Source organism: Gorilla gorilla, chromosome 16 (genome assembly GCF_029281585.2).
Source record: "Gorilla gorilla gorilla isolate KB3781 chromosome 16, NHGRI_mGorGor1-v2.1_pri, whole genome shotgun sequence".
In the NCBI taxonomy this organism is placed as follows: Eukaryota; Metazoa; Chordata; class Mammalia; order Primates; family Hominidae; genus Gorilla; species Gorilla gorilla.
This window is the reverse complement of record NC_073240.2, coordinates 48936573-48961703: the sequence shown is the minus strand read 5'-3', so window position 1 is coordinate 48961703 and position 25131 is coordinate 48936573. Positions and strand designations below refer to the sequence as shown.

The following is a 25131-nucleotide window of genomic DNA, read 5'->3' as shown; positions in this document are numbered from 1 at the left end:
TTATTTGGATCTACTTTAACCATTATCATGTAATTTCTCTGGAGATTAGCCTATTTTATAACTTTTCAGAACACATTTAAAGACTATCTGGCCTGTGTAACAAGATACTGGTTTTGTCTCAGTATGACATTTATTATCCTAGACCATTTAATTAGTGTTTAGTAGGTGAGCAGTTGACTACCAGTTGGTTTTCAAAAAGAAATGCAGTAATAGGGAGTGGATGAAAAAGTGAAAGTATAAAGTAGTCCATCATGTTATAGGTAAGAGATTATTCAGATTAAGATTTCAACAGAAAAAAAACTTCCTTATGGATTGATATTAAAGTTTGATCTTATCATCTGGAAAGGGCTTATGCAGTTTTTCGACAGGTCCTCTTGCTTTTACCTTTCTCCTTTTTTTTCTCCTCCCTTCCTAGAACTAAATATGTCTGGCTGTCTGATTTGGTTGCCAGACTAAAATTAGCCCATAGTGATCTGGCAACTATAATATTTAAAGTCTTCTAACTTGATTTGTTTTGACATGTACATCTAGTGGGGAGGGAAATATTTTGGTAAGTAGTCACACCCTAAATTTATGACCTGTTTGGATTGAGTGACCGTGTATTCCAGTTTGCCTGGGGATAGTCTCCCTTTACATCTGTTACTTATGTGTAATTATTGATAACTCCCCCTTTTACTCTCAAAAGTGTTCTATTGTAGTGATGAATTCTTATGGCCACTTTGTATTTTGATAAATGGTATTGATTTACTTCAAATACCAGTCTCTAGAGTTAGCAATGATATTATAACTGCATAAGGACAGGTTTCTGGTTTTGTTCCTCTTTCCTGAAGCTTCTCTGATATTCTCCTTGACATCACTGTTTTTACCTTTATTGATTTAAGTCTGTGCTATCTCTTCCCATGACTATTTCCGTAGCATATTTGGTGCCATTCTTAAGACTTTGAGCTCAAACTGTGATATTGAATAAACGGCTTTGGCACTGTGGTTGCAAAGCAGAATTAGTGGGGCCCTTTGTAGCCTGATAGAAATTAGATTTCTGGTCAGTTGCACTTGTTTGCAGGGGATAAAGGAGTGAAATGAGGATAAAAGGGAAGGAAGAGAGATTAGGGAGACTGAGCAGTAAGCAACCGTTTATTCTAAAAATAATTTTGTTTAAATGTGTAAGTTTGTTATAGGGCATGGTGAGTTGGTGGCATTTTGTGCTAGCTTGACTTATTGCTTATAAAATTAACCTCAGGAATTAGGGATTTAACATAAATAAAATACATTAAATCCTAAGAAAATCTTTCCTGATTCCAATTTTGTATATTCTAATATGTATATATTTATTACTTTATATGAATTGTATTTTAGTCCAAATATAATGCTTATATTATTTATTTTAAATAAGTAATGTTTTTAATCAAATTAATTATCACAATTGGCTATGAGGAATTTCAAACCTATAAAGTGAAATAGAACTTATTTAAACTGACTAGTAATTCTGTAACTTTTATTTTACAGGTCATGTAATGTTTGCAGAAATAAAAATGGAGAATGGAAAGTCAAAAGGCTGTGGAACAGTCAGATTTGACTCCCCAGAATCAGCTGAAAAAGCCTGCAGAATAATGAATGGCATAAAAATCAGTGGCAGAGAAATTGATGTTCGCTTGGATCGTAATGCATAATTTCAAGCCATGGTTGGAACATTCCTACATCTGTTTTGCTGAATCTCCTAGTAAAAGTCATTTTTTTAAAGTAATATTGTATGCTTACAAAAGCTGTAAAAATGAACTTTTAAAACTCCCACCAGCTTTTAACAGTATAATGTTAAAAATATACTGTAATTTTTGTTAATCTCAAGTTTGGGTTTTTAAAGACAGCAAGTCTGGTCATTCAGTTTAAATGAATGGTTATACTGTTTTTAATGAAATAAGCCATTTTCCTGTTGTTTTCAGTACTACATAGTTGGATTTGTTTGTTCTAGTTTCTCCAGTTTTTGTCAACTTATTGTATGGTAAAACATAGATTTTTTTCCCCCCAAACTTCTGTTTTATAATATGTAATTTTTCATGAAAAGAAAGGGCTCAGAAAAATTAGGATGTGATTTTGGTTGGTTTTAAATTACTGTAAGTAAGTTTTAGATTCTAAGGTTCAAGATTTTTAAAATTTGATTTAAATGAAGAAATGGATTTTTCTCTCTGCCCCTTCCTGCCATTCATATTTTCTGCATAACACTATTAATAATATCAACCTCCACAGCCCCTTATTTTATTATTTCCAATAATTCCAAGTTCATATAGAACTGATAATGTAGCAAGCCCCAAGTATGATAATAGGCAGACTATTCCCAACTTTCTGTCTAGTTTCCAGCCATTGAAGTGAACTGCTAAAAAAAGAAAAATAATTGAAATGTTGAGAGAGATGGTTATGTAAGTTAGTCCTCTGCTGTTTACTTCTGCAGGAGCTGATCCATTTATAAATGCAGTTTTAATAAACCATGGAATACCAAGGCACAACATATCAAACACATTGGATCCCACGATGTTAGACATAGCCATATCTCCTTTCCCTACAAAAGAAAAGCATACTGTTAAAATGTGCTTACCAATACTGTGTTTTATTAATAATCTTCATAAGAAAAGAAACACTGGATACTTTTTTGTTGTTGATTCATTTTGAAAAATTGTTGTTAGAGCAAAAGTCTTACTGAATTTGTATTTTTAAATTTTTCTTGGGTTAGTATTTAAAGTCTTAACATTTATTTAATAATTATATTTATTAAACCATTTTTCAATAAGGTATATAGCTTACTTGTTGCTTTTCATTGTAATTTAACATGGTTAATGGTTAATTACTATTTAACACACATTTCAAATGAACATTATTTGGGGGATTAGATTGAGTGAAATTAACCTGCTATTAAATAGTAAACTTTTCCTCTGGAGTCACTTTTTTCCCCCTTCAAAGTATGTTACTGAGAAAGTAAACTTTTTGTTTGTTTGTTTGTTTTTTTGTTTTTTGAGACACAGTCTCGCTCTGTTGCCCAGGCTGCTGGAGTGCCGTGGCGCAATCTCGGCTCACTGCAACCTCCGCCTCCTGGATTCAAACAATTCTCCTGCCTCAGCCTCCTGAGTAGCTGGGATTACAGGCGCATGCCACCACGCCTGGCTAATTTTTGTATTTTTAGTAGAGACTGGGTTTCACCATGTTGGTCAGGCTGGTCTCAAACTCCTGACCTCGTGATCCACCCGCCTCGGCCTCCCAAAATCCTGGGATTACAGGCGCGAGCCACCACACCCGGCCGGAAGTAGACATTTTTAAAGCTACTTTTACTCATTCTAGCCTTGTAGAATGACCATTGCAGCTTGAGGGACCTAGTTCTTACCTTTTCTTGCAACCAACACACTTGCAATTGTGTCTGGTATGCTTGTTCCTGCTGCTAATAAAGTAAGGCCCATTACTGTATCGGGAATTTCTAGTGTTTCCCCTGTAATAAACAGATATTTCAAGTTACAAATCTTAAAGATTCACTAACCATCCTTTGCAGTTATTTTGGATATTTCCTTCGTGAACAAAAATAAAATAGGCACATTTAGAATTCAGAGCCAATATGTGCTTGCTTATTAGTTTTTTAGCTAGCAACATATTTGAATCAGGCTGGTAATTCGGGTAACCCAGGTAGCACAGATTTTTAGTGACATATCTAAAGATACGTAACAGCCAAAATTCTGCCAATGAGAAATTTTCCTGTTTGATATTCTTACAAAAGATGTTTATGTCCACCATTATCTCATCAGGGCTGTGCTGAATATTTGATAATGAGACTGATCATTCTGCTTTTTCTTTCTTAAAAATATTAGAGTTAAGCAAATTAATTATAGCTATCTTTAAGCTATAAATGTGTTAACATGTATATATACCATTTATTATGTTCTACTTTAGTGATATACCTTAATTTAGTGGGCTTTGGCAGGGCGGGGGAGGGGGAACGTTCATTAATCTCTGAGGAAAACAAAACCTGTTTTCTACTTCTTGAGTCTAACATATGGTCCCAATTTATTAATACTTCTGTTAAATTTGATGTCAGGTCAACATTTTTCAGAAATGTATTTATTCTCAGAAACAGAACCAGAGAGAAGTTAAACAAAAGGTTATGTAACTGTTCCTTTAATGTTGTAATTGAAAACTTGGTTTAGCGTCTTTTTTTTCTTTCTCTTTTTTTTTCTTAAAATGCCAATTAAAATAACTTAATTAGAAAGTAGCTTATTTATTGCATGCTTATACATTGATATTGGAATTGGAATTGGTTGTTAATTTCTGTTACTGGCTTTGCTAGAATTCATATGTGCATAAATAACACTAATATTTATCATCTTGGGGGCTGTTCTGTGATCTATTACATGATTTTTGCTCTCTTTTTATTTTTCTAGTATCAAATGTGTTCTGGCTGAGTGAATTTGGATAGATATAATATGCAAGCTAATTGGACTTTTTCATTTTTCTCATTAAGAAAAGGAAGAAATAGTCCACTTTTTGCTAGCATACTATTCTAAGACTTACATTAATTTGGGAAAAGTCAAGGGTCAACAAATGTTTGTGTCTGTGAGGGGCCAGATAGTAATTATTTAGGCTTTGCAGGCTGTGTGATTTCTGTTGCAGTTATTCAGCTTTGCCAATGTAGTGTGAAAACAATCATAGATAATATGTAAAACCTTACTAATAAAAACAAGCTGGGTTATGTTGGCACAAAGGCAGTAGTTTGTTCACCTCTGCTGTAAGTTAATTTGGGTTAACCTTTGTAGGAGAAATTACAGATTATTTTTGTCTTTGTTCATAGTTTTTTTGTTTAGGGACTGTAGTGGATTATGGCCAAGCAGCAGTAGTTAGTTAAGTCTTAATCATGAAGGTAGTAGAAACCTAGAATAAAACTTTTATGCCCTTTTCACTCATTTCATAGTATGTTTGTATTGCCATGTTGAAAAGCCAAATAAAATACAATCCAGTTAAGCAGTGAGCACCCATTGTTTTCCCAAAAATAGAGCTCCTTGCTTTGTTTTTTGTTTTTGTTTTTTTTCATTATGGAATGGAATTCAATATAAAGAGTTTATTGTGGACCCCATGGAATGTGATTAAATTATTAGCATAATAAAAAGACATCCTATGAATTTGATTTCATTTATAAGATCTCTTGAATTGTACCCCAGGCTAAATAACAGTGGAAAATACAGTTTATATATAATATGCAACTCACAAACTCCAGTGATCTTGTTATAGTAATACTTAATCATTTTGTAAATGGTACTAATCTTCAATCTTGCTGAAAAGAAATTTGCTGTGTAGCTAGACTACTTTGAGTGAACATATGCAATTTCTTCTTATATGAATATTTTCAAGTTGTGCTATTGTACTTAAAATACATACCAGTTATTGTGACCATCCAAACCAGGATATATGTAAATGCGGATATCCATATTGCAGACATGAAAAAGGTTATCACAAAGTAGTTTTTCCAAAACTTTTTTCTACAATCTGGTGTGGTTAGAAAAAGTAATGTAATAATAGGAAGGGATAATACCCAAAAAATTCTTTTTAAGTCTGCTTCAGGCATGTTGAAAACACTTGGTGGATCTGTTGTGGAAAAAGTAAACACTTTTGAGTTTTCTCAAATGGCTAATTAAGTTAGAAATGCCTATTTAGAAAGCTATATTGAAATAAATTAGCTGTATCAGTTTTTAAAAGGCTGTTTAAAACATTTGAGTACCTCATTACTGATATTGCTGGTGAAAAGAAACTAATTGAAACTTTAGGGCAGACAATGTAAGATGTGATACTCAGCATTTCTTTATTCGGGGCCTTAAATCTATAAAAATGTCTTGGGCCATTCGTTAAATATATTGTAGATAGTGTTTATGAAGTGTCAATTGGACATCTCCTGTGGATTGTCTTCAGTAACTTTTTGCTCAAGGGATTAACCTGGTTTCTAACCTAGCTACTCCAGTTGTCTCCACTTCATAATATTGATGATGCCTCTGCCTGCCCTATGTACCAGATAATGTATACTTAAAGAATATAAAATAATCATAGCATTAATTTTTTTAGTAAGTCGCATATCCTAATTCTTAGTGGAAGTGGTTTTTTTGTCCTATTTCATTACTATTTTATTTATTAAATTCAGACTTTACCACAGTTCATAGAAATAACCTTAAAGTAGGAGGTAGTATATGATCTAAAATACGATTTATGAAAATTGAGTATATTTCTTTATTCAATTTAATTTAGTAGAAGGATAATGATAATATATTGGATAAAAATTGGAATTCAGAAATGTTCAAAATTTGTATGGCATTTACAAAATAATGTAACAATTGGATCAAATCATGTTAAAACTAATGTTAGTACAACAACTCATAAAAAGTTTGCCAAGCTTCAACCAATGTGCCATTAAGTAATATTAGATATAATTTTAACATAATCAAAGAATTTGGATTGGTTCTTTTGCGTTTCTTATTATAAACTTAATTTGGAGAGGCATACCTCTTATACCTGCAAGAGTAGAAGCTAAAACTTTTGTAAAAAGGTGGAAAAGTCATGTTTTAAAATTTTAAGTAGTAAATTAGAATAAAACCCTCCTAAAGGCTTAATTAAATTTAGAATCTGTTTTGGACAACCACTTTATAAAAAGGTAACCCATGAACTTATAATTTTGACCATAGCTGAATTTTCTGACTTCCTACTGAACATATTTACCTAAAAGTTTTGCTATTGCTTTAAACAATGGTAAACCTCAGCTGTTTTTCTTCTTTCTTCCAAACCAGCCCCTTTTTCTGAGTTCCCAGTTTTAATAAGTGGTGTTCCCATTTTCTCAGTCAAGATTAAAACATAGGAGGTGTCTTTGTTCCTTTTTCTGGCCCCATATAGTCTTGGTGATGCTTCCTTCATATAGTCTCACATCTGTTCTTCTTTATTCCCACCACTTTCACTTGGTCTAGGCACCTAGTAAACACATCAGCTGTTGTAATAGCCTCTCTTACAGACCTCTTTGTCTCTTCATATTTTAGTTCGGTGAACATCATTTTGGGTAACATTACTAAGATAACAGTTCTAATAATTTCTCTCCTCAGAAACCTTCCAAGATTCTTAAAATAGCATTTAAGATTCTTCTTATCCTATTCCTTTTTACCTTTCCTCTCCTTCCTTACTATGCACATACTGTGCTCTATGTGTTTTATCTCTGCATCATTTATGGAATGAAGACCTCAGTAGCTGCTACTTATTGGTCATAACATATGTCGTTAGTTAAAATCTTTCCTGTCCAGCAAGGCCCAATTTAAGTGCCCCTTCTCTGTGAAAATCTATCTGTCCTCACCACATTTTGGCAATCTGTCCCATTTGTGAACCACAGTCACACTTTATTTTTCTCTTTTTATGGTACTTAACGTTCATACTTTAGCTATTTTGTATTTCCTGTGATATTGGAAGTTCCTTAAAGGTAGGGACTTAGTCTTTATCATTTCTGAGTCTTCACAGTCTTTTTTACATAAAAAGTACACAATACTTGCTGAATTGAAATGAAATTTTAAAGTTTTTCTTTTGTGAATAGACTTAATAATGGGCAAGATTTAGTGATTACCTTCAGAAACCTGACTAAGACCATGTAAACTTATAGAGAGCTGAGAGTAGCCAGAATCTTCATAAAATATTCCACTATCAGTTCTTGATTGCCAACGAATGAACGGTTGACCTTCATCTTCCCAGCCCATCAGTGGCTGTTGTTCACTTCTCTCCATAGCTTTGGCAAGACAGGCGCAGCAAGGACTGCATTTCTTTATAATATATTGGTTAATTTTAATGTCAAAACACAGCACCAAAACATACAATCCATATATCAAAAGCAGTAAAGCCCCTTCATACCTATAAAAGAGAAATTTGTGTTTTTAAATTAAAAGTGAAAGTCATTTTAGAGTTGATAGCTTTTGGGCAGTATCTATTGAATGATTTTCTAACAAAAGTAGCCATAGAACAATCAAACATTTCTAGATATTTTTTGTTTTGTAGATTTGTCCAGACTTGATTACAGCATTATTATGTTTATTGATAAAAGCTGAACACTTCTGTGTTTTTTTTTTTTTAAACAAGATCAACAAACTTGTTTTTACTTGTAGATTCCTTCCAAATGATAGGTATAAAAATGCAATGAAAATGATAATTGGAGATTTTCAAAATAAATGTAAAATTAATAAATAGTGGTGAACATTTTCTGCCTCAGCTCATTGGCATAATACATTCCCCAACATACATAATAATTATAAAATAATATAGTAACTGTTAAGTTATTTCAACTGTCCAAGTTTTCTGGTATAGGAACTTTGTGTAAAATATTACTCAGAATATGGGAGGCTTAGGCTGGGATTTTTCAGTTTGTCATACAGAGCATTTTTAATGATTTGAATGTAGCTGAATTTGGCTTACAGTCACAAGAAAACAAGATGTTCTAAAATATAAAATTATACCCTTGGAACCAAGAACTGTTTCCCTGTACTCTGGCAGTTAGCTAATGCCATCACATTTGAACCTTGCATTTACCTTTTATAGCCAGTGAATCTCTGTCTGCTGTATCTTAAAGAACAGTTCTGATTTCCCTAATGGAGGAAGAATTAGCTTGGATACTCTCACAGTCACTGTCCCTTACAGACAACTGCTGAGTTCTAGAAGGATTTCTATTCTACCAACACAGTGTCTTAGGGAGACAGACTAGAGGACAGGATAATTAGTTTAGAAATTATGCTTCTGGCTAGGTTTTAAGTTTCTTGATAGCAGGTATTACGCCGTGCTGCAAGGTTGTGGTTCTCCAGATGGACACCATTATATTTTTTTTTCATATTTTTCTGGTGTCCTCTGGAGTTAGGCAATGTATAACCTGTGTAGCTGTGTTTTACATTTCATTATCCCTTATGATATCTAGCATAGTGAGAAGGACCTAGTAGGTGCCTGCTGCTTACTAGTTGAAAAAGTTAGTATCTGTCCACTCAGTCACCACCTTTTTCATATTCTTGGACCAGCTAGGCACAGAGAGATTGTAAGGAAAGCAAACAATTTTTAATATTAAAAGCTAAGCATTGTTATTTCTTAGAGGAAGGCTATAGTTTCTCCTGAATGAGCATCAGAAGTTTGGAGGAATTTAAAAAGACTTCTTTTACTTCCTCTACCATCCTTCTCCAGTCTTTTGTGGCCATGACCACTTCTAACCAAGGCAAGGTGAGCAGTAACCCAGCAGAAGAAAAAGTCAACTGTTGTGGCTTTAATGGACAGCAGGAGTTGGGAAACTTTCTGAATAGGCAGCCAGTGGGGAGAAGGAAAAGTGGTGGTCTCCAGTGACTAGTGAGAGAAAAAAGGAGACTGTGAAGTGACTAAAAAGAAATTGCAAACTAGTGAGAAGAACTCAATCAGCAATTGTGATGAGTTTAACTCACAGACCTGTTGGAATATGGTATAGAAGTGGCAGATTAAGTGACTGAAATAACATTTCTGAAAAAAAAATTACTGAACCATCAGAAATTCATAAAATCTCTAATTTTTACATAAGAATTATTTTCAAGCTTACCAGTAAACTTGGTTGTCATATATTATAGCAAGAACTGCTGCTACACTAATTGTGTACGCTGCACAGTCTCTGAATAGGGGCCAACATGATAGTGTTGAGACCTGTAATACGATAAGTTATTATTTCCATTACATTGTAACTTCTTCAAGTACAATCCTTAGTATAATACTAAAATTGTTTATATATTTGTAGTTAAATATTGTTATCTTTTGCATATTGCTTAGAGAAAATAATGTAAAATTGTGTTCTAACTTACACAGACTTTCATAAATCTGACCAAGAGCTATTTGTGGATTAACATTAAATTGAATACATGTTGTTTTTCTACTGATTAATAAATTTGATTGCGCATATTATTAGTGCCCTGTTGTCCATCCCAGACGACGAACAGTTATCTTTAGAATTTTTTAAGACAATACATTTTGTTGAATGGTTTTGTTACATACCGTATTAGATAGCAAACCACAGGCAGCACAGATGCCAAGGAGATTATAAATTGCAGATCCAAGGATGGTGCTAATGCCAATATCTCCCTTTGTGATAAATACACCTATGTGCAAGATAGTACCAGCTAAGTTAGTGTTAACTTGAAGAAAATAAAAATCACACTGAGTAAGCAAGAAGTATAAGGAGCAATATTTACCTAGGAAAGCAGTAACTAATTCAGGAGCTGAACTACCCGCTGCCATGAAAGTTGCGCCTGCAACATCCTGAGACAATCCAAGGGCTGAACATAAATGAAATGATTGTTATGCCTAATAAAGTGAAAGAGTATGTCTTTACAACTAAACACAATAGATACTCAAAGCTACAGCTTCACATAAAACCACTATTAAACTAGAAAAATAAAATACACAGATTAAAAGAGTCCAATGTTTTGCTTCTTTATGACTTCATTACTTAATGCTTCTACAGAAAGGGTGAGGGAAGGCCAGGAGACTAAAGGGAATATCCTGAGTGCCAAATATAGGGTTATTTGGAACCCAGAAAAGCGTTCAGAGGCAGAGGGCTTGTAGGTGAGTAGCAACAGCATGGCTTTGAAAATTAAGATAATTTGGAAATCCTAACCCAACTTCAAAGAAGAAAAAAAAGATGTTAGTTTTTTAGATGTATAATGCAGCTGAACAGAGCTTGTTCACAAATTTGCACACATCTGTTAAGTCATCTCAACTGTCCGTTCAAATTTTCTGGTATAGGACCTTTGTGTAAATTATTATTCGGAATATGGGAGGCTTTGGCTGGGGTTTTTCAGTTTGCCATGCAGAGAATTTTTGATGATTTGAATGTAGCTGAATTTGGCTGATAGTCACAAGAAAACATGGATATTCTAAAAAAATTTGCAGTTTCAACGATGTCAAATTACAAATGAGAGAAAATAACTAGATTTAATATTGTGTAGTCTATTGATTTAAAACATGGATCTATTAAAATTTTGCTCTAGAATAGGAATATAAGAAAATACATAATACTACAGTTTATTTCTATCCACCAGGCTTACAAGCATGCAAGTTCATAAACTTTAGTGACTGACAAGATAAGAGTCACTAAATTAAGAAGTTTTTTGTCCTTTCAATTTTAGGGCCAAGGGACCTACCATGGGAAGGAACAGAGAAAGCCGTAGGCCGAGATAGGTTTGCATAAGAAATCCCCAACCAGGCTTTACTGATAAACTAAAAACTAGCTAATAGAGGTAGCATGCCATACGTTAAATTATCTACCCTAGGTCACAAAGTTAGTATCGAAGTCAGAACTAGAATTTGGGTTTTCAAGACTTGATGGCAACTCTTTGTTGATGTTTATTGTCGTTTACTATACCTATTGGTTTTTGACGCTTCAGTCTTCCCAGACCCTCAAACTCTGGTGTGCTTGGTTGACTCCTTGTCACAGGTGGTTGGTATTTCCTTCTTATTCTTGTCTCTGGGACCACCTGTTGCCTGCACTCAGGTGAACCTTGTTCTGTAGTCTGCTGGGACGGCATTTGAGCTTACTGATTCCTTTTGTGTTTCTTGGTGTGGCAGATTATATATTACAATAATAGTTATGGTATTTTTCTGCTCCACATAGTTTTCCAGAACCCTTTAATCCCCTACATAAAAGGTGATACGACTTCCTTACTGTCATCACAGGACATTTCCCTTAAGCTACGACATGGTAAGTCCTGCTACTTTGTTGAAACCCCCATACTGGAGAAACCTCATGAAAAGCCCATATAGAAATAGAGATATCTAAGGAATTGCTGCTGTTTCAGTCCCCAGATTTTGAAAATTCCCAGCCTAGGCACCAGACATGTGAGAGAGTGAGCTCTCAGATGATTCTAGCTCCATCCTCTGACCATAGCTGCACAAGAGACCCTGAGTGAGAACTACCTAGCTTAGCTCAGTAAACACCCAAAACCGTGAAATTAATTGTTGTTTTTAGCCACTAGTTTTGGGGTGATAGTTAAGTCATCTGGTGGTTCATTTATTTGTTGTATTTATTGAGTGCTTACTATATGCCAGATGCTTTTTTAATGTGCTAGTAATGGCACAACAGTGAACAAATGGCAGTGAACAAAACAGACAAATATTCCTGCTCTCACAGAGCTTTACTTTTAGCAAGGGGAAGCAGATAAGATAAGCAAAATAGGTATGATGTTAGAGATAAGTTGCAAGGAGTAAAGGCAGGGAGGGAAGAGAGAGAAAAATGTCAGAGAGGAAGGATTGAAATTTTAGATTGGATAACCAGAAAGGACTTAATTGAGAAGGTAACTAAAGACCTTGAAATGAGTCACTTGTATGCCTGGGCTAAAAGTATTCTATGCAGAATAAATGACTGCAAAGGTTCTGAAGTAGAGGCTAGTCTGTGTGGTGAAGAAACAGAAGACCTGCATGTCTAGAATGAAGAGTGTCAAGGGAAAGCAGTAGGTGATGAGATTAAAGGTAATAGGCAGATCATGTAAGGTCTTGTGGATCCTAATAAGGACTTTGGCTTTCATTTTGAAAGATGTGGGAAGTACTTAGAAATCTGTCACCCGCATACTGTCTGCTGATGATACCAGCTCCAATCATTAATTTTATCCCTTGGGGTAATTTGGTCTGAGAGATCCAACCAGCCCTAATCCAAGCTATTTTGACACCTGAAAAACCATTGTGAAAAGTTCTCTTGGGGTGGTTAGAATTATTTAGGCCAGGCCCTCTATTCTGTTTGCCTTTGGTCATGTTGCTTGTTGAACATCTACCTGCAGTGACTAGTGAAGGGTGAGAAATAAATGATTTTTGTAGTTTACATTGTATCCTAGTGCATTTTGTGTTGTATAAAGGAATACCTGAGACTGGGTAGTTTATAAAGAAAAAAAGGTTTATTTGGCTCATGATTCCTCTGTCTGGAAAAGTTCAAGATTGGGCATCTGGAGAGAGCCTCAGGCTGCTTCCACTCATGGTGGAAGATAAAGGGGCAACTGGTGTGTGCAGAGATCACATGGTGAGAGAGGAAGTAAGAGAGAGAGGTGGGCGGTGCCAGGCTCTTTTAAACAACCAGCTCTGTAAAGGAACTAAAGAGAGAGAACTCACCCGCTAGGAAAGGATTAACCCCCAGGATCTAAACACCTCCCATTACTCCCCACCTCCAACATTTAGGATCAAATTTCAACATGAGATTTGGAGTGGGCAAATACCCAAACCATAGCATATTTCCTAGTATTTCTTTTCCTGATTAGAGTGATTACATACATATACATATATACATGCATACGTACAATCACTCTAACCAGTGTGTGTATATATGTATAGACAAACATATATACTATATTCTTATTACAATTCTGATGTGTACAACTGACCATAATATTTAAAACATAGAACAAAAAGATAAAGGAGATGGCTCTGTAATTAACTGTTTTTCATTTTAGAAATGAAGTAAATAATATATTCATGGTGTACAATGCACTCCCATATACAAAATTTAATATCAACTATCATGAGATATGAGTGGTGGTATTCCACTTTACAGATAAACAGGCCCAGGAGGTAAAATAATGTCACATGGATTGCAAGGATCTTAAATGTTGAGAGTTAGGGCATAAACCCTGAGCCTGTTGATTCTAAGCCCAATGCTGTTTTTATTTTACCACAGAAACCCAATATAAGAATGGCACTTAGGCCAATTATAACATGGTGGGTGACTGAATCTTTTTTGTTTACACTTTGTGGCACTGGCACCATAATCACCCTCATTCTATTCTTTCCTGGTGGAAAAAATAGTTACCGAGAGCCAAGAATACTTTGGAAGTTTTCCGGCACATTCTAGAGAATTTATAGATTTAGTGCTGCTGGATATTACCATGAATTGTCTTCCCAAATCAAATCAGGGCTAGATAATATGTGGAAGAAATTGAAAAAGAACAGAATGCCTTATCTTAAAATAACTGCCCAAACAGTGCAGCTGAATACTGAACAATCTTCATTTAGCACTAGCTGAAGAATGCTTCATTAGAAAACTCAGTCTCAAGGAAGGACAATAGGTGGTCCTTTAGAAAAGTTTCAGTCTCAAAAGGCAGTAAGAATAAAGCTTGTTCCTATTCACTGCACTCAAATTATGAAAGGAAAGATTTTGTATAGATGGATGGATAAAACTTAAAGATATTTTAACAAATTATATCTTAATGTTCTAAGAATATTTTATAAAATGTTTTATACCTCTGAACTTTAGAATAGATTGGCTTTGTCTTCTTTGACCTTTTGGGTAAAATTTCTTTCTGCTATAGTTTATTATTAAGGATAAATTTTTCTAGTTTTTTCCTCCCATAGCTATTATTCTTTTTTTCCTCTATTACTCTAAAGGAATAATCACATATCCTGGAAGATATAGTAGAAATGTTCAACTTGAATTTTCTTTATAGGTTTAGATATCAACACATTGTTTATATAAAGTGCAACTTCGTGGTAATGAGGTGATTATGAAAATTCATCAGACTTTTTCTTAAATGTGTTTTTTTCTGTGATGTCATGTTAGAAAGTTTATGATGGTTTTTGAAAATCTCCTTCTGGAAATATGATATAGTAGAAAGAATATTAAACTAAAACTGAGACCTGGATTCAGCCCTGCCAGTAACTTGATAGAAGACTTAAGTTATTTAGACAAGCCTCATTTTGCCATCTGTGAAATGGAGGATCAGACCACACAATCTTTAAGGTATTATCTTTTTTTTTCAATCTTTACTCAAAGTTATAGAATGTGAATTCTATGCTTTAAGACTCTACACCACTTTTTATTTTTAATTAAATTTCTTTTATAATACCTACCCCCCACCACCAAGTCTACATTACCAAAATTTAGACGATGAAGGGGAAAAATAGAGGAATACTTTTATCATAGTATTTTAACCACTCCTGTCATTTCAACGTGTCTAGTCCTTTTCACAATGCACATTTTAATATAGTTACAGCCATAGGCTATATGCAATTTGGTGTCCTGTGGCATCATTTTTAAAAGTCTGCAAACTTTAGTGCTTTGTGAATGGATTAGAGTTTTAGAAACAATCAAAAAAGTCTCAGACCCAACTCTAGTGACCATGGTGAGTAGTCATGCTGAGTCATACAATTTAGGGTCCAAAATGAAGTGCAACAGCAAACTGATGTCTTTTTTGTGATTTGCAAAACTGGTTCTGAAATTAATTTCAAATGTATTCCTAGAAATATTTTGAAGGGAATAAATGCCTAGAGGGGAAAAATAGTTACTGCGAGTCAGGAATACATGACTGCATGTATATGCTCTGGGATGTTTTTAACAATAAGTAAGATAACTTGATTACCTTACATTTACCAACTCATATTTTGTCTGAGCAATGAAAGAATGAATTCTGAAACCTGTAATGCTTTTAAAGGCTGATTCCACCGAAAAAGACTCTCCCTATCCCCAATCTAACAGCTGTAATATTACAGTGGATTTCTACCTGCCCTTAGCCTATCATATGAAGTGTACTTCTTTTATACAAGGCACTTTACCTCCAAACCTAACAATTACTTCATTTTTTGTTCCATAACTTTCCCAAGGTCACATACGTAATAAATGCAGAGGTAGGAAGGGAACCTAGATCTTTTTGACACCAAGAAGCTGCCCTTTCAGCTATCCATGTGGGCAAAGTAAAGAGATAATACATAACCTTATTATTATTTCTTGTTCCTGCAATAGCATCTTGGTAAAATACTGAGTACTTAGCACTTATTTAGATCCATATGCCTGGTGTAGATTTAGATGCAATCCAAAGGGACCACAATTTAGATCAGAGAAAAAAGAACAACAAAGAGGATGAAATGCTCTTAGGAGAATGAGTGTGTAGCAGGGAGGAAGCACTATTCTTAGATTCTTTGTTCTTTAGTAAAGCTTTTGCTTCTGTAAATTTCATGAGGATTAAAAATCAAACAATCCCCTGAAACTGTAGGCTATCCAAATGCCATACTCACAGAATTATTTGAATCCCAATTTTTTCAATTTAGAAACAATTCTGCCTGGAATTAAAACTTGCATTTCTTTCTTATTGCCTATTTCTGAAACGTAAAGTAGAACATAAGCAAATATTAGTCCAAAGCAGAGTAAGTGAAAATTTCTTAAAATAAAAAGTAAATATTTAAGTATATTTCCCCCAAACCTTATTAAGATCATTTTCATGTAAGACGTATTATAATTCAAAGGTATCAGTGTGGTAGAGAGGTTATATCTAATTGAATGGTATATTAGTGTAAATTTTTTTTTAAAGTTTCATAGCTGGCTCACTGTGGAATTTGGACTCTATCAAGTGACCAGTCTTAAGGGGTTCTCAGAGTTTTCTATGTATATAGTTTGGAAAAATATAAAGAAAGCTGCCCAGAACGGTGGTTCAATAGCTCTGAGATCCCCATTACATATCAAAAGGATATTTTTTCATTTTATATCATCTTTTGTGTTTCTAAAATTAAACTGCTTAGAGAGATTAGACATACTGGTCCTATTTGGTCTTTAAATGAATATAGTTTATATTATATTTTTAATTTGTATTATATATTGGCTTATATTAAAATTATTTAAATTTAAATTATATTTAAAAGTGACTTTTTAAACAATAAAAGATGAAGTAAAATGGTATAGATGCTAATGTAAATGAAATAAAAGGAACTTTAAACAGAATATTTTTTAATTTTTATTTTTATTTATTTATTTATTTTGAAATGGAGTCTTGCTCTGTTGCCCAGGCTGGAGGGCAGTGGCACGATCTCAGCTGACTGCAAACTCTGCCTCCCGGGTTTAAGCAATTCTCCTGCCTCAGCCTCCCGAGGAGCTGGGATTACAGGCCGGGTGCCTGCCACCACGACTGGCTAATATTTGTATTTTTGTAGAAACGGGGTTTTACCATGTTGGCCAGGCTGGTCTCGAACTCCTGGGCTCAAGTAATCCACCCACCTTGGACTCCCAAAGCACTGGGATTACAGGTGTAAGCCAGTGCTCCCGGCCTAAACAGAATATTCCAGAGATAATTAAGGTATACTTTAAAGTTGTCACATGGCTTATTAGATAAAATAACTAGTTTAATAAGCTTACTTCCTACCTTGTCAAATAGACCTTACTTTTATTTACCTTAAATTTCGTGTTCAAGTTCTAGCAGATGCACCGTAGATTTGGTTATTTGCTCCAAAAATACTTAAATAGGCTTTGGTATTCCCCATCTCCACTTTCATCTTTCCTGAGTAAAGGATTCTAACCTCTGTAGTCTGTTCTTATGTAACAATGAACATTCAGTGAATGTTTTCTATGTGCTAGGTACTTGTGTAAGCAGTTCACTTGTGTTTCTTCGTGCACTTGTCACACAGCACTATGAACTGAAAGTTGTAATCATCCTGTTTCACAGCTGAGATAACAGAGGCAGAGGGAAGTTAGGAACTTTGCCCAGGGTCACAGTGCTAGCAAATGGCAGAGCCGGGATTTGAACCTGGGCTATCTGGCTCCAGGGTGGGCACTTTCAATTGTCTCTCTATAAGAGTGTGGCACTAGAGCATATGACGGCTGTGTCCTTCCCCTCCAGCTGTCCGGGGATTCTTAGCATTTGTCATAGACCATTCAGCAACTATATCAATATAGAGATAGAAAAAAAGTGGAAAAAGCCCCAAGCAAACAATACCAGATAGGACTACAAAGTGATGTAACTAAATTCACAAACTAAGCAAGGGAATCTTAGACACAGGTTTCTAAGTCAGGCTTACATGAATGATCAGAGACGACAAAGGCTCGCTCCTTTTCCTTAGTCATTTGGATTCCTCTCTCACTGTGTCTCTGTCTCTCTTCCTGTCTCTCATACACACCCCTCAGGGTATCCATCCAGGTAACATTCTAGAGCAGCACAACTGGTTGGGATGAGGAAGCTCTCCTTAGTTTATTCCTCACCCCATTACCTCTAGCTCCTTTAGCTCTAACTTGGGCTTGGGTAATGCTCCTCTTCTGATCACATCTTTAACTCTTTTCCCAGAATCTCCATTCTGTTTCCCAGCCCAGAAGCCAAGGCTTTTCTCCAAACGTGAAATGCCCTGGACAACTAGAGGGTGATACATTTGTGTCCCCTCTACAACACCGATTAATTTCATTTCAGCCCTCTGTGTTCAGAGAATTATTAGCTTCTTTTCCTGTAGAACCAAATGGACAGAAAAAGAAGATAGGATTACAGGAAGGGGGCATAGCAACAGCATTTTCTTTTATTGGCTCCATACAGTTAAGATGGTGGTAAAGTGTCTGAGGTTGCCTAGTAGAGATACGTGCTTTTCCAGCTTTTCCAGTGTTTGAGGGTAGAGGAGAGGGTGTGTGACTTTTATGATCATGAGCAGAGCAAGGAGAAGGAAAAAAAATCCTTGCTGGAAGCCTCTGGTGGAGGCAGCTCTAGGAGACCAAGACCAACACACGTAGGTCCAAAAGAGAAAGAGCACTGGTTTGACCAAGCGGGGGCCCTGCCAGAGCACCAGCAAGAGGCTCTGCCCTCTTCCACTTCCAGCTCATCCCTGCACGGAGATGACAATCCTGAGCCTCTTCTAGTCTTCACCTGGCTAAAGATCCTGCTGTTGGCCAAATGAGCCACTGTGGTGATTTGAGGAGTGAGTGGGGCTGGGGTGGGACAGGGGCCTGCCAATCCTTCCATTGTATTCTAGGTTGGAACTCAGTATACATACCCCACAAGACATTATAGCCTCATCTATGATGATGAAGTTCCACTGTACTACATTATGATCTCATGATCTTGGACAAAATGTTTAGGCCTGGGAGCTTATGGATAAGTGTCTATAGCATTGATTTACAATCACCTATAGGTTGCCAAAGGTCCAAAATGATTTTTGTAAATAATTCAATGTATTCTCTTTATTTTGTAATATACTTCCTCCATAGTAACTCTGGGTATTTGATTTTTTTTGTCAAAATTTTCAGTGCTCTCGAGAGGAAAATTTCTTGTAAGATGGTTCAAATAGAACAGTTCTGAAACAACTATATTCTAGCAACGAATCTCAAACAAGGATGTGTAAAGTTTTATCATGTAGCAGTTGAGATCATGCTTGAGTTTTGGCATTAGAGAGATCAGGACTTTCTCTGTGTGGCTATGTGGTCATGAGAAATTACCTACCCTCCCAGCCTTGGCTTCCTCATCAGTAAAACCAAAACATTAGTCCCTATTCTGTAAGGTTTTTGGGAAGACTAAGTGAAACCATATATATATATATATATAATCTTATATATATTATATAAACCATATATTATTATAAGATATATATCTTTCATCTATAATTTTATCATAAGTAACTGATAAAAAATAACACTGTAGTACATTGTGGAATACTTTAGTAAACTGTTTTGAGGGTTATGTTAATAACTATTAGTTGACAAAATGGGTGGAACTATTATGACTCAATGCTCATCAAGAAACTGGGGAAAGGCAAAGCACTTGCAGACTTTTGAAGCCCATTTCTCAGATGTAAACAAATTTCAGGAAAATTGTTTTTTATTGCTGATGTCATAATTTGGATAAGACCATGCTAGAACTTGAAAAGAGAAGTGACAGAATTAATTTATAAGCATTTAAAAATGAATTGAGCTAGCACTATTTCTATCTCATTTTGTTGCCAGTATTTTCAATACTCAAGATGAGGGTCAATTTTTAACAGCTGAAGATTTGGCAGTGGCATGGATATTCATCAATCACACATCTGTAAGAACTACTGTATTTCAGGGCAGAGAGACTCACTTGAGAAATGCATGTTTGCTGATGATGTTTCAAAGTAATTTCACAAGGTGCACGTTGGAAGTCACTTAGACATATTAAGTCACTTAATGAACAATACTTTGAAGTCATAATCTAAATTTTAATGCAGTAGTGTCTTCTACAGGGCTAGAAAGGTTTTTTATTTTTTACTTCTCCTAAGATAATTTTTATAATAAAATTCTTGACAGATTTATTTTTTCAGTCATGTCATTGTTCAGTTAAGTCATTGCAAATGGAAATAATTCCTTACAATTTAAATTTCTATGTTTTATATGATTAACATTTTTAATTTTTCAATTTTTAGTTTTTTACATTTTTCTAATTAAAAGTGCAGTATTGGCATAAGAATGTACAAAAAGGTTATTAGAACAGAGTTGGGAGCATAGAGACAGATCTACATCTATATAAGAACTTAGTATATGAAAATTGATCAACTGTTGAAAAAAAGAACATTACATCCTATAGCAAGACAGATTCTTAGTGGAAAAAATAAATAAATTTAAAAAAATCCTGCATGTAGAATAAAATATGATGATTTTTATGACCTACGGATAAAAATGTCTTTCTAGTTATAAAACCAAAAGGAGAATCATAAAGAAAAAGATTTACAAATTTACTTAAAATATTTAAACTTCAAACTTCAATGTGATAAACACAAAATACAAAATCAAACAAACCATGAAAAAGCATATGATATGAAGTAATACTAGAAAAACGGTTAATATCCTTATATATTTTTAAAGTCTTGAAAATCAATAAGAAAGAGACAGAATACCCCTGATATAATATGGGCAAAAAAACACAAAAGGAAAACCATAAAATTCAATAAACATATAAAATATTCACCCTCATGGATAATAAGATAAATACAAATTTTATAAAATAATGGTTAAAGCAACCAAGGATATTTCACATATTTTTCATGGTTTTCTGGAATGGATGCTTAAGGAGGTATAAGTAGGCACACCTTTTGTGGGATGCCTTTTGCAAATATATATCATAAGACTTAAAATATCCACATCTCTTCCTCTTAATCAGGAAATGATCAGAGAGGTGTGCAAAGATTTTATACAATTATGGGCATGACATTAACACAAAAAACTTAAAACAGGCCAAATGTCCAATGAGAGTAATAGTTTTAAATTTTATGATAAATTTCTACTGGGTGCCTACTATGTGTAAAAACCAGTGTCAGATGCTCAAATCATTTATAGAATCATGGACTATCATGATATCATTAAAAATAATGTTTTTGAAGAATGTTTAATAATATTGGAAAATGTGCACAATAAAATATTGTGTGAAAAAAGGAAAGATCCTGAACTGTATATAAAGCAAGATTCAAAAGATTTAAAGGAAATATACCAAATGGTAACTGTGTAGATGGAAATACAGGTGATTTTATCTTTCTCTTCTATTTTTCTTGTATTTCATTAATCTAAGTAAAACTTAAATAATTTAATCTTTATTAAAGAAAATATCAATTATATATAAGATGTAATGTCAAGATAAAAGCATATGTTTGTATCTACTTAAGAAAAATTGTAATAAATTAGGCTAATCTATCATATATATATATATTATATATTTTCATTAAACAGATAGGTGTTGAGTGCCTCTGCTATCACCAGTTACTGTTTAGAGCCTGCAGATTCTGGTATACTGCAGTGAACAAGGGAGAAAATAATTCGCTTTGCATTTCAGCAGGGGTTGGGGGTGGGGTGATGGGAAAAGGGAGAGTTTACATTCATGCTCTTTCCCTTTATAAAGAAATGGCAGCAATGTGTGTGTGCCGGGGGGGTGGGTGGAGGTTGAGGACGCTGCTGTTACTGTGCAGTCTTGTGAATATGCAATAGGAAACCCAGTCCTTAACTCTGACATTGCTTTTTGCTGTAATGTGAGCATGCTCAGCCAAATAAATAACCAAACATGAGACCAAGTCTAGAAACACACTTTTGCTCATATGGCACAAAACATAACTGCTATCCTGGTTTTTAGGGACCAGTGCACCAGTGAAGGTCTATGCTCAGAAAGAATTCAGCAGATACTGCTGAAGGAACAGAGCTCAGAGGCTTGGACCGGCTGATCTTATTTTCAGAAACCAATAAATGGAGCTCTTAATTTTTAATAAATGAATTTACAGTCATCTGATGTCTAAGGTCACTTAGGATACTGGACTTATTCATCTAATCTGTTTATTGGTTCTTAAATATCAATTAATTTCCTTAATGATAGGATGCTGGGAAAGGAAGATGGGGAGGGTGGTCCTTAATTGCCATTTGTTTATCACTTTTATAATCAAAGTTATAGTGAGCTTAGAGTAAAAATAAAAAGAAGTTTTTTGAAGCATAAAATGGCAAATATTAGGAGTTTCATTGTATTAGGAGCGCACACAAAGTACATACAAGTGAAATCTTGGAAGAGTTCTTATAACAAACATCCAGGCAGTAGACAAACTAGAGATTTCTGGAAATAGGCAGGAAAATAATAACTGCCGGGTTCTAACTTAAAGAAACTCTGATTCACATTAACTACCAAGAGAAAGCACACTCGACCAGTTCCTTAAGACACGGGACCCCACAACAAGAAGCTGGTGCTCTGCAACCAGTTGAGAAGTACAAGACAGCTGCTGAGCTATTTCAAAGACAGTCATATCTGTGTGGCACACTCTCCCAGAAGGTTACAGGGCAACTTTCCAGCCACTTACATTCACTGATGATTTCCAGGGATGGTAGGAAGTATTCATCACAGACAATAGATATGGCCATGAACATGTAAACGATAATTAGGAAATAGATTATGATGCCTCCATCTCTGCGCTCCTGTCTCGTGAAAAACCCTTCGGGAAACTCCGATGATGGAGAAATAACACATTGGGTGCTATTTCCTGTTAAGGAAAAGGAGGTGAAAGTTTGAAGAGTTTGGAGTCACACATTCCAAGCCCACAGACAGCTTCCTTAAGAAATCTGTAAGTGTGGGGTAACCGGGTGGAATTTTAAGGACCCACTGGAAATGTATAAAGCGCTTCTGAATATAACACAGTTGTAGAGTTTTTAAAACATTTTTTTGGGGAACTGAAAAGAGATATCTTAATGAAATATGTTGATGATGTTGAAGAATTAAAAAGAGGAAATCATGAAATCACTCCTCCTTGTTTTTATTTCTGAATCTCTCTTCCCCAAGTAGAAACTGTATCTCTGATACATGAAGATTTCTATTATTTATACAATTTCGTTTTCTCATTGCAGAGCCTAAATTGTTCACAGGCCTGCCAAGAATCATCCACTGTTGCAGAGAGAATTTCTAAGATGAAAGATTTTTTGTTTTCACCAAAAAGTCTCCAAGAACAAAAACTGGAGACTTGGCCTACTATGATCTCTGTGAATTACTTTGGAGTATATTTAAGAACTTATTTGAAGGATCAAAAGTGTTTGATATCTTTTTAAATGCTAAAATTCAGAAGCGTAAGTAAAAGTGAGCCCATTGAGAATTTTTCTCTTTTTGTCCCTTCATCTGTATGTGGTAGCAGCAGCAGCTGCTGCTGCAGCAGAGCTAACTGACCCCAATGTCCACCTACCTGTGGCCCTTGGGAGACGCTGGGGCAGGGAGGTCCCTGAGAGAGGCAGATGTGCAGTGGCCCACAGGATGCTGAGCAACACAGCCCTTCTCGCCCATGTTTGGCCCCCTTTTGTCTGCATTTCTGCTGTGCTCTTACTGCAGCGTGCAGCTTCAGGAAGGGAGAAGAGGAGGATTAAACTGGATCATGTGAGGAGTCTCCTTCCTGCCCAATACCCTGCCCAGGGCACATCTCAGCAAGGCCAGCACAGGAGAAAGGGCGAGTGTAGCCAGCCAGGCTTCTCTGATCAGGAGACCCAATCTCCAGGGAGGCCGGAGGAGACGGAGGAGAGCTGACAACCATTGTCTATAGCTATTTCCATGGCCTACAGTCTCTAAGGGCAGATTAAGGCAGCTTGTACTTTATGAAAATGTGTGGTTTTATTTAATGTCTTCATACTGGCTCTGCTTTTGACTTTCTCTAGATTTGTAAAAAGTTGGGTTTGCAACTGCTTCCCATCTCTCTCCAGCCCTTTCCCCTAGAAGTTGTTTGGGTTGATATTAATATATGTACATGCTTTGGCTAGCTTGGCATCCTTTCATATTTCTGTTTTAGCCTCTCATCTTCATCTTCAGTTAGGGCCAAAGGGAGAAAGGCCAGTTAGGGCATCATTGCAATCATCTAGCTGAGAAATGATAGTGACTTGAACCAAGGTGGTGGCAATGGGGATGGAGAGTAGCTGACAGTTTCAAGAATTATTGAGATGGAGTGGATGCTATTTGATCATTGATAGGCTGTGCTTTCTGCCAGAGGGAGCTATCTAAAATGCAAATTTGACATACAAGGTAGTGTTTAAATATAGACTACTATCTTCCCTATGCTAACATTTATGAGGCTTGCCAAGATATTTAGAACTTTTGGCAGTGTAGTAACCTATAGCTAATAGCACAGGCTATGGAACCAGACCACATGGTTTGAGCCCTAGCACTGCTACTTACTAGTTATGTGACTTTTGGCATGTTATTTAACTTTTCTGCTACACAGTTCTGCTATCTGTAAAACAGGGATCACCTGTATTTGGGTTGTGGTAAGAATTACAAAAATGAATGCAAATAATTTGCTTAGAATGACCTCTGGCTGACGTCTTCATTCCTTCCTTTCTTTTTCTTTGTTTTGTTTGTTTTCCTTCCTCCCTTCCTTCCTTCCTTCCTTTCTTCTCCTCCTCCTCTTTCTCTCCTTCCTTCCCTCCTTCCTTCCTTTCCTTCCTTGCTTCCTTCTTTCTTTCTTCCTTTCTTTTTTCTTTCTTTCTTTCTTTCTTTCTTTCTTTCTTTCTTTCTTTCTTTCTTTTTCTTTCAATTGAAATAGAAGCGTTTTTGTTCATAAAAATTTTTGTGGTTTTGCAACTTTCATGGTTCCTTTGCTTTGCAGAAAAAACACAAAAATTGATATGCTTAGTAAGTTTTCTATTTAGAAACTAGCTTTATCTGATGGAACGGAGTAAGTTGCTTCCTGATGTTTGTGATCTTGGGTCGGAAAAAAGTCTCAAAAACTCCTTTGTTTTGTGGGAATTGGTATCCATTATAAACCTCTCCAAAACTGTCATTTCTAGGAACTAGATATTCAGATGTATGGTGTGATTGTGAGGCTGTGATGATGAGTCACCAAAGCATAGCCCAGTATAGAGCAGATTCTCAACAAGCACAGTTCCAGCTGTCTACACTCGCAGGAAGCAGCACCCTGATCACT

General features: G+C 35.4%; 2 protein-coding genes across 3 annotated transcripts in view; one reads left to right on the top strand and one right to left on the bottom strand.

Moving 5' to 3' along the window:
• MYEF2 (myelin expression factor 2) overlaps nt 1-9936 on the top strand; it is a 44061-nt gene extending 34125 nt beyond the window's left edge. For both annotated transcript variants that reach the window (XM_004056142.5, XM_004056143.5), the window contains one exon: nt 1504-9936. In XM_004056142.5, the coding sequence (XP_004056190.1) occupies nt 1504-1667 (164 nt within the window). In that variant the 3' untranslated portion in view covers nt 1668-9936. The remainder of the gene's footprint in view (nt 1-1503) is intronic.
• On the bottom strand, nt 2229-23527 carry SLC24A5 (solute carrier family 24 member 5). Its single transcript, XM_004056144.4, has 9 exons — nt 23407-23527; nt 22537-22716; nt 10227-10310; nt 10030-10133; nt 9584-9684; nt 7613-7893; nt 5404-5610; nt 3368-3469; nt 2229-2551 (listed from the first exon to the last, which is right to left on the bottom strand). The coding sequence occupies exons 1-9, from the start codon at nt 23525-23527 to the stop codon at nt 2229-2231; spliced, it is 1503 nt and encodes a 500-aa protein (XP_004056192.3).
• Between the last annotated feature and the right edge of the window lie 1604 nt (nt 23528-25131).

Bases quoted from the DNA above. Each gene is read 5' to 3' on its own strand.
- SLC24A5 (XM_004056144.4), bottom strand. From the start codon at position 23,527: ATGCAGACAAAAGGGGGCCAAACATGGGCGAGAAGGGCTGTGTTGCTC. The intron at 10,134-10,226 runs GTAAATATTGCT...TCTTGCACATAG, and splicing joins ATTAGTTACTGCTTTCCTAG to GTGTATTTATCACAAAGGGA. The intron at 7,894-9,583 runs GTAAGCTTGAAA...TCTCTTTTATAG, and splicing joins TATGACAACCAAGTTTACTG to GTATGAAGGGGCTTTACTGC.